This window comes from Salvelinus namaycush, chromosome 9 (assembly GCF_016432855.1).
Source record: "Salvelinus namaycush isolate Seneca chromosome 9, SaNama_1.0, whole genome shotgun sequence".
Lineage (NCBI taxonomy): Eukaryota > Metazoa > Chordata > Actinopteri > Salmoniformes > Salmonidae > Salvelinus > Salvelinus namaycush.
In genome coordinates this window covers 27,725,393-27,735,337 of record NC_052315.1, presented here as the reverse complement: position 1 = coordinate 27,735,337, position 9,945 = coordinate 27,725,393, and the positions used below count along the sequence as shown (strand labels likewise).

General features: G+C 41.6%; 2 protein-coding genes across 3 annotated transcripts; one reads left to right on the top strand and one right to left on the bottom strand.

The window, feature by feature from the left end:
• Window positions 1-24: 24 nt before the first annotated feature.
• Window positions 25-2,734, bottom strand: LOC120053927. Its single transcript, XM_039001241.1, has 2 exons — window positions 2,548-2,734; window positions 25-2,145 (listed from the first exon to the last, which is right to left on the bottom strand). Exon 2 carries the CDS (start codon window positions 2,065-2,067, stop codon window positions 934-936), a length of 1,134 nt encoding a protein of 377 aa, XP_038857169.1. The 5' UTR covers window positions 2,068-2,145; window positions 2,548-2,734; the 3' UTR covers window positions 25-933.
• Window positions 2,735-2,776: 42 nt separating this feature from the next.
• Window positions 2,777-9,697, top strand: LOC120053924 (histone-lysine N-methyltransferase KMT5B-like). Of its 2 annotated transcripts, XM_039001239.1 has the most exons (11): window positions 2,777-2,851; window positions 3,065-3,116; window positions 3,823-4,050; window positions 4,213-4,360; window positions 4,466-4,631; window positions 4,720-4,829; window positions 4,942-5,108; window positions 5,221-5,240; window positions 5,336-5,472; window positions 5,598-5,794; window positions 6,766-9,697. In XM_039001239.1, the coding sequence occupies exons 3-11, from the start codon at window positions 3,918-3,920 to the stop codon at window positions 8,535-8,537; spliced, it is 2,850 nt and encodes a 949-aa protein (XP_038857167.1). In that variant the 5' UTR covers window positions 2,777-2,851; window positions 3,065-3,116; window positions 3,823-3,917; the 3' UTR covers window positions 8,538-9,697. The 2 variants fall into 2 exon arrangements, with proteins under 2 accessions (XP_038857167.1, XP_038857166.1); XM_039001238.1 differs by lacking the exon at window positions 2,777-2,851 and having other exon boundaries at window positions 3,014-3,116.
• The last annotated feature ends 248 nt before the right edge of the window (window positions 9,698-9,945 follow it).

The window sequence follows — 9,945 nt, the reverse complement described above, 5'->3', positions numbered from 1 at the left end:
ACCCACTAACTAAATAGAGCAGCAAAAACTTTACATGGGTCCTTTAATGGATCCGTTGTATTGTAAAATCACAGCAAAGGAGTTTTATATCAACAAAACAATGACAAAAAAGGAAATGTCAGGATACAATTCAATGATTTGTTGGAATGTCATTATCTAATACCCTCCATAAATAGGCCTAACTACATTACTGGTTACAAACTAATTAATGAGAGCGCAGATTATGTTTTACCAGTGCAGTTGAAATTACACCTATTGAGAGAAATCTTCATGGTCAATCAAAAACATTAAGGATAAGGACCTCATGGTTAAGCGAGGCACTGCAGCATCACTAATTCTATTCTTGAAGTAATACATATGTGTTTGTTTACCCTACAAACAAGTGACCCTCCAAAAATACCTGACAACATGTCAAGTAAACCTGTTATTTCACACAAAGGCAATTTTCCATTGAGTGGAATTAGTTGAAATTCGGAACATTCAATGTATATTTGTTACAATTATTTTAACAGAGAACTATTGTTTCAATATCACACACAAGGAATCAATGCAAATGTTTATCGTGGAAGATCTAAAGGCTCATTATATTCCTTCACTCAAGAACAGCATATGAAATCCGTATATACAGTATGTGTATTGTTTTTAGTTGTCAATGGTGTGAGAGAAATATTGGACCAATTAAATATTATGATTGATTCAGCTTCTTCAGTAAACTAAGAAATAAGTTAAGAAAAACATTTAAAAATGTCTGATGGATGGTAAAATAAAAAAATAAAATACACAATAATTTTGTGCAATTGAATGGTGAAGGAATAAGCTAAAACGTTCCAGCCACCATTGGAATGGACTCTGATTAGCCTACCTACGCTGCATTCCTGATAAGCTGTACTGAATTCCAACAGCTTATGATTCCGTCTTGTAATAGCATTTTGTTTACCAGAGCCAACTGTCCAGGTGTTGGAGACAATAACAGGACTGCTGGAGGATAGATGACAGCTCTCTGTAACTCTGCTCTCTCCAACCAGGAAGCAGTCGCTCATTGTTAAGGGCCTGTAGCCTGGGGGTCCCCTCTCTTAGAACCTGGTACAGACAGGGCCATCTGCTCTGTATCCTAAGCCTGGTTCGACGGTCTAAAGTAATGCCACGGACAATCTTTTTGGCCCTTAGCTCCCGTAATGCTGGCAGATTAAGACTGGAGAAGACCAGACCACGACTAGGCGATACATCCAGGAACTCTAGAGACATGGACTCCAGCGTGTAAGATATGCCAAGGTTTCGGAGTGGCACCAGGATATGCAATGTCAAGGACTTAAGGTTGGGCAGTGACTTGGTCAGGGTCTGCAAAGTGCTTGGGCTTACTCCTTTGAAGACCCAAAAGTACTTGAGTTCAAGGACACGGAGGTGCTGGAAATGAGTAAGGAGTGACACTGATGTCTCAGACCAGTCAAAGTGCAGGCGCATCTTGGTGATCCGAGGGCAGCTGTGGGAAAGTTTTCCCAGTAGCACCTGAAAGTTAGTGACCTGGTCCATCTTGATCTTGGTAATGCTGTCATGGTGGGAATTGGAACCAACCCGCAGGTCCAGTGGTTCCAGTAGTGTGAACGTCCAGTTCAGGTCCAGATGACTGAGATCCCTGCAGTGGACATTTTCCAGGAGGTCAGAGAGAAGCTCCCCCCATTTGTTGCACTGGTCCCCCAGGTCAAAGCTTGCTTTTAGGGTGAGCAGGCTTGCCCCACGGGATATAAGGTGGTGGGTGTAGTGCTGAACCCATGCTTTCCAACGCTCAAACTCTCTGTTGGACACCAGCAGTCCTTCCTGTCCAAGGTGGATCACCCCACGGCGAGAAAAGTCTGCCACTCTCCAAAGCTTCCCTGATCGCACAAGGCAACTCCAACTGGAGCATACAAGTGCAGAATTGCACTTGTCAACCTCACTCAGGAAGGAAAGCACATGGAGCTGGCATTCCACCGGCAGAAGATTGAAAGGAAATAAGTCATCCCCTGCTTTTGCCATTCTTCTTCTACTGACAGGGACAAGAAGCTTCTTCCTTGGGGACATGGTGTTCATTGGTGGAGGACAAAATCCCCACCAGGATAAGTCTGATTTAATTATGCCATATAAATTCTGGTCCAGTTCTTCCCAAGTCTGAGAAAGATAATCAAGTGTTTGTCAGTAATCATCTAACGTTATAGTATACTATATAAATTATATTCTTAACCAAACAATTTAACCAATGTATACATGTCTGGTTACTGGTATCATATGTTATATTATGTTAATTGCATAACACGCCTATTCCACAGAATGTGTAACGATATAGAGCGTTTGCTAAATATTTGCTGGCTAGGTAGCTAACCCGTAGCAAGAGAGCTTGTAGACAGACAAACAAAAGACACCAACATCGTAAATGTTGAGCTTGTCATCGATGTGGCAACGACATAATGGAACAAATATGTTTAGTTTTTCAACCTGCTCTAAATCTAAAGTGAAATACCAACTGGTGTGTTGTGCTAGCTAGCGTTATAGTTAGTTATACATTTCACGTACCTTGTGATGATTGTATGCAACAAAAAGAAGAGAAGTAGCTATTTGCTAGCAACCTTGGTCGTTTTTTCTTGTGGATAATTGTTTAATTACATAGGTTACGGAGAATAAATGTCAATAAGACCAATTTATGTAAAGAAAGTATTGGTTAGCCAGCTAGCTTACAAGGTTAACAGCTGAGTTGTTGTTGATAATGTCGTCATCAAATCGCGCGTCAAGGTTCTTAAATGTTCATGGGTTTCAAGTTTGAGTAAGCAGTGCGCAGGCTAATGTTATTTACATTTATAGGGCATTTATAAAGCGCCAGGTACTGTGATGTTTTTTTTCTACAACAATGAAGTTAGCTAATACAATAGTTATTAAACTACATGCAGTCCTTGGTTTATCTAACAAACTGCCGTAATATCAAACAATGTATATGTCCAGACAAGCCCCCCCCAATCTTCGCCTGGCCGCCATCTTCAATTTTAAATGTTTGTTTTCTCTAACGTTTAAACTAATGGTATTTCTATTTGTTCAGACCTCGGATTGCAGGATGAATCACGTAATAGTACAAACGCTTGAATAACAAAGTGAGTATTTTAGACAGTTTGTCTTATCAGCGACACTTTTTTTACTGATATTTCATGGACTTTTTTTGTGGAACAATGTTAGCTTACTAACGTTAGCTAGCTAGCAATTGTTGTTGTGATGTTTTGCTGTAGCATTCGCTTGTTATTATTTAGCTAGTTAAGTGAGAAGCACACACTTTCAAAAGCAGAGCAAGTAACGTTAGTACTAATGGCATGTAGTTGCTGGCTATTTAATTGGATGTGAAGCCTCTGCTAGGTAACCAGAAAACGCATAGCCTCTAAATCAGACCTCATGAGTCATGGGGGTGTTGGCATGCTAGCCTAACGTTAGTTACCCATTTATAATCTTTCAGGCATTAGTTGATTATTGTGCCACATTACACTGGCTAGCACGACCATATTTCTGCAGGTACATTGCTTGTTTTGCCTTTCGAGAAAGACTAAATTAATAACCACGATGAAATGCAATGCTATGGAAACTCAAAGTTGACAAGCAACCACAAGATGGCATCCTTTGATTAACCATGAATTAGCTAGCTACAATCCGTTCAGGATCTATGTTAGTTTTGTGGCGCCCAACTTTCTGCTTAATTTATTTGCTTACAGTGCCTACAAGTGCATTGCCTACAAGTCTTTACTCTCAAATTGTTTGTTTCTTTGTTTAGGTCCAGAATGCATAGTACTAAATTCTTGTCTATATCAACAGAAGATTAAACCACGCTAGCCTCCCCTCATCCTCACTCTGCAGATCTTCAAGCACAGATTAGAGTATATGCGCCTTACTCTGGCGTAATGAAGTAGATGGGGGAATCAAAGAACATGGTGTTGAATGGCAGGCGGCATGGCAGCAGATTCTCCAGTGATCTATCCATAACCTCGGCCAGGTCGCTGCGACAGAGCAAGGGCTCCTTTAGAAGCAGGAGATGTAGTCGACGTAAGTGCTTTCCTCTGGCATTGCTCACCACACAATTACAGAACCATAAATGACCAATTTCAGCTTCATAAATAAATTACACTGCAGTTTTTCCAGATTTTTAAATGGTTTAATTGTTCAAGTTTTTTTGTCTCGCCTCATCTCCTCCCTCTCTCACCTCAGGTGTCAGCAGTTCTGCCCTAGAGGCAGAGAGACGTCATACCCCATCATCTGGTATGACTGCAAAGGAGCTCTGTGAGAATGATGACTTGACTACAAGCCTTATTCTAGACCCCTACCTTGGCTTCCAGACCCATAAGATGAATAGGAGGTTTGTCTCTTTCTGGCTCACAATTGTACACATTTGTCATATAATGGCTTGTGCATAAGTAAGCAGCCAAAGTTACGAAATTGACTGTCTATGGTGTACTTTTAGGTTTCGACCCGTCAAGGACCGACATAGACATTTGAAGGAGGTGCTAGAGTGCTTTAAAAAACATGACAACCTTGAGAAGGCCTTCCATGCCTTGACTGCAGGGGACTGGTCAAAACACCACTTTCCGCACAAGACGAAGGCACAGGGCAAACTCTTCAAAGAGCATGTAAGTTATCTAGAAATATCCATTGTTGAGCAAAAAGCATGAACCATCAAAACAAAAATGTTAACATCATTTTTTTGTGTTTTGGCAGGTTTTTGTTTACCTACGAATGTTTGCAACTAACAGTGGGTTTGAAATACTTCCTTGCAATCGTTATTCCTCTGAGCAGAATGGAGCCAAAATTGTAGCAACAAAAGACTGGTAAGTATCCAAATTAAATTGTAGTAGTCTGCATTTAGTTATAACAAAATGTTGCACTAAGTATATAGTCATTTTTACAAACTCAAATATTCCTTATTCACATTATCCCAAGGAAAACCAATGATAAGATAGAATACCTGGTGGGCTGCATCGCTGAGCTATCGCAGAATGAGGAAAGTGTGTTACTGCGACATGGAGAAAATGACTTCAGTGTGATGTACTCCACCCGCAAGAACTGTGCTCAACTGTGGCTGGGACCTGCAGCCTTCATCAACCATGGTATGCATACCCATGCACTTGACACCAACTGTATCTGCCTCATTCAACACACGTATACTATAATTAAAATACCTGTATTAAGAGACTAAACAAATGTTTTCTTATTTTTCAGATTGCAGGCCAAATTGCAAGGTAAGTAATAATTATGCCTGCAAATCAAAGGTATTGTGGAAAATGAAGTGAATTGTGGAAATAAATAACACATTTTTCTGTATATGTTGTTACAGTTTGTTTCCACTGGGCGAGATACAGCTTGTGTCAAGGTTCTTGGGGATATTGAACCCGGGGAAGAGATCTCCTGTTATTATGGAGATGGCTTCTTTGGGGAAAATAATGAACTATGTGAATGTTACACATGTGAAAGGTATCATTCATTTTTTGCTTAAATATCAAACTTGTCGTTATATGTAGAATAATGAGTAGAATAATGAGTCATACATTGATTAGGATTTTGAGATTTCACATCTTTATAATTTCTACTCCCTTCAGACGAGGTGCTGGTGCTTTCAAATCGAAGACTGGACAGCCTACGCCCACTCCAATTATCAACAGCATGTATGGCCTGAGAGAGACAGACAAACGTCTCAATCGGCTGAAGAAACTAGAAGACAGCAAATGCTCTGGCAGTCAGTTGGAAGGCTCTAATATGGATCCAGACTCTCAGGAAAATCATGACACACATCCATGTAAGTGTAACTTTGAGGTTGAGCAGGGATTGACATTAATGGTTGCCCTATTTCCTAGATTAGGCCAAGTGAATTAAGCAGTCACACAAGTTGAGCCTGCTCTGTGGTTGCCCCATTGAGCAACAACCAAAATACAAAGATTTCCAGTAGCCTGAAACGTATCTTTTTGGTTCCTCCCCATTGTTTAAGTGAAAGACATAATTTAGGCATTTATGGCAGCTGGGCAAGTTGTGCTTGCACTGGAGTTGCCCCAGGAAATTCTGTACATTTTTTGTGATAACCAACATACAAAGAATTTGATTAGTGATTTTTCTGGTTCCTCCCCTGTGTGTAGGAGAAAGGCATGCTATATATGGCATTTCTGCATGTAAAAAGCTAGATTACATTTTTGAGATCAAGTTTTTGTCATGTGCATAAGTACAGTGAAATGCCTGTCTTGCTTAGTCTTTCCCAACATTGAAGTCAAGTATGACAAAAAAAATAGAAATAAGAATAACCTGAGAAAGTAAGTAAGCTATATACAGTGTTAGTTCCAGGGTCAGGTAATTTACAATGTGTAGGGATACTGGAGTGGTAGGGTTAGATATGTATAGGGGTAAGGTGACTAGGCATCAGGATATATGATAAACAGAGTAGCAGCATGTACTGTATGATGATTGTATATCAGTGCGTGTGTGAGCAAATGAAGTGTGTTGGTGTGTCAGTGTGAGTATGCATAGAGTCAGTGCAAAAATAAAATAGAAGGGTCAATGCAGATCTTCTGGCAACTAAAAAATACTCCTGAGCTACTATTGGTCAATTATAACACTTACGTGACATGCTGTACTTGTATTATGAACTGTAACATTTTATGGTACATACTAATATTATAATACATTGTAATTTTACAATGATTGTATGTATGTTGTCCTGTTTCTCAAACTTTTGAATGACTGTCTGACGTTATTTCTTCTTTTCTGTTCACATCTTAGCAGTAGGGAGGACAGCCCGCTCTAGTGTGACAAGGCTCAGTGACGCACAAGCTCTAAGCAGGCAAACTCTGTCCAAAATGCCTATCCCTACCTCATCGTTCAATCAAAGACACTCAAAGAACTCCAACGTGCCAAAGAGGCTAAAATCAAAGTCCATAAAGCCTTTGCTCAAGTTAGGAAGAAGGTGTCAGGTAACTGCCCACAAGTGCCCCATTGAGGTGGAAGCTATGGGTTTGTGCCTTAAGGACCCCACAAAATTTGTCAATAACAGGGTCTCACAAAAGAGAGAGATGGATAAGAAAGGGCCCGTGCAAGTGGTGGGAACAAGGGGTGGTCTTGAGCACTATACTGCGAAGGAAAACCATCAGAAATCAGTGAAAGATGTTAGTAGGTGCCCTGATGGTTTAGCATGCACTCACAGAACTCGCAGTTCAACCAGAGCATCAGTTGGCACACAGGAGTCTGACAACATTAAACTTGAACCAAACTTGCCACCCATCCACTGCGTTGTGGTTAGTAAGACCAAGCCTATGGACCTTGGTGATTGTGTCACAGACAGTCACAGGATGAACAGCTCAAGCCTGGATATCAGCTGTCCAAAGACGGAGAACTGTCCCAGATATAAGCAAATTATAAAGCAGGAAGAGCACTCTTTCCGACCAGCATCCCTTCTCAAGGAGGAGGTTTCAGACCTGCACCATACAGCCTGTACCACAGACAGAGCTGATGGCAGGAAAGAACTGCAAGGCCTGCCTGATGGTCATGAGCCCTACAACCTGTCTAAGGGAGACAAGCTTCTCCACCTTGGCAAGGGGAAGAAGAAACAGCAGATTACGCGCTATGATTCCCAGCTGATCCTAGCCAACAACAACTCAGGTGTCCCCAAATTGACCCTGCGGAGACGAAGGGACAGCAGCAGCAGTAGGATTGAGCCTGGTGAGGCAGACCCTGTCAAGTCCTCCAGCTCCACAAAGACCAGCATGAAATTTGGCAAGGACCATCATGCAAAGACCAAGAGGAGCTCTTATGCAGCCAGACTGAGTAATGGGACTTTCAGTCCTGTGGACCACATCCGCTCCTCCAAACATGGCCTCAGTCCTGTGGACCACATCCGCTCCTCCAAACATGGCCTCAGTCCTGTGGACCACATCCGCTCCTCCAAACATGGCCTCAGTCCTGTGGACCACATCCGCTCCTCCAAACATGGCCTCAGTCCTGTGGACCACATCCGCTCCTCCAAACATGGCCTCAGTCCTGTGGACCACATCCGCTCCTCCAAACATGGCCTCAGTCCTGTGGACCACATCCGCTCCTCCAAACATGGCCTCAGTCCTGTGGACCACATCCGCTCCTCCAAACATGGCCTCAGTCCTGTGGACCACATCCGCTCCTCCAAACATGGCCTCAGTCCTGTGGACCACATCTGCTCCTCCAAACTGCAGATTCAGCTGCAGCGTGAGCAGGACAGCAGGAGACTCAGCCAGTATCACCATGGTACTGGGCCCTTCACGGGTATAGTAGAGAGGGAAGCAGGGGAGGTCTTTGGGCCGACTGTAGCAACATTTGGGATGCATGATGACACAGAGGAAGACTCGTCCTCCTCTGAAGAAGAGGATGAAGACGACGTCTCTGACTCTGACCATGAAGAGTTTGACGATTTCATTCCACTTCCACCAACAAAACGCCTCCGACTTATTGTTGGTAAAGACTCTATAGATATTGATATTGCATCAAGGAGACGTGAAAATCAGTCACGCACAGTCAATGCATGAGCTTTATGGATCTTTATTTGACTAGTTGATTTAAGTCAACAAAACAAAAAAATCCCATGCTGTTGTAAAATGTTAACTATTTTTGTACATGATGGAACTTGATTTGTTATTCATATAGTAGAATGTGTATATTTTACATAGCATACAATGTGTAGGCCTTTATTTTTATATCTTCAGCTTTATTTTGTACAATTGTTAATTATATTTAAAGCCTTTTCTTGTTTGTGGGGTAAACATGCTAAATTTTGCTTCACTGACATTCACAAGAATGGAACCTTTTGGGAACACACATGATGTGCTTTTGTCCGCATGGCAGTGTATACATGCATATAAAATAATGTGTTTTATATATTGTTTTGAGAGTTTGAAAGGAACCGAATTGTTTCTTGCTGGAAGTCTGTGAAAATGTGTTTGACTTCCAGTGATTCCTGGGAGCTGGTCTGTGACATTTTTGCCCCGTTTTTAATATTTCATTCATTAATCAAAATGTCTTGGTGATTATATATTATATTAACTTTTCAGTTTGTGAAGAGATGGATTGTCTGTTTATTCTATTCATTTCACTAAGTCACTCAATTCTCAAACTGTATCACTTCTCAGTCTCCGTTTAACAATCACAAATTCATTACAACTTACTTGGTCTGGCATTGGTAATGTAGATATTCAAACACTTTGAAAATCAGATGTTTTTCTTACTTTGCTATTTTGTTCACCATTTGTTCATCTGAATGACTTTGTCTGCTGTGCGTGAATGATGTGCATGTCTCAACTTCTTAAATTGCTCTATCATTTTTTTATACTAGGTTGATTTTAAAGTCGGTTGTACAACTTTGGTGGACCTGTCACTGTATGCTGTCATACGTAGGCTACTGTCTGTGGTCTTGATTAAGCTACACTACATGGCCAAAAGTATGTGGACACCTGCTCGTCGAACATCTCATTCCAAAATCATGGGCATTAATATGGAGTTGGTCCCTCCTTTGCTGCTATAACAGCCTCCACTCTTCTGGGAAGGCTTTCCACAAGATGTTAGGAACATTACTGCGAGGACTTTCGTTCGGGGTTCCAATTCATCCCAAAGGTGTTCGAAGGGGTTGAGGTCAGGACTCTGTGCAGGCCAGTCAAATTCTTACACACCAATCTTGACAAACCATTTCTGTATGGACCTTGCTTTGTGCATGGGGGCATTGTTGTGTTGAAACAGGAAAATACCTTCCTCAAACTGTTTCCACAAAGATGGAAGCACAGAATCGTCAAGAATGTCATTGTATGCTGTAGCGTTAAGATTTCCCTTCACTGGAACTGAGGGGCCTAGCCCGAATCATGGAAAAACAGCCCCAGACCATTATTCCTCCTCCACCAAACTTTACAGTTGGGACTATGCATTCGGGCAGGTAGCGTTTTCCTG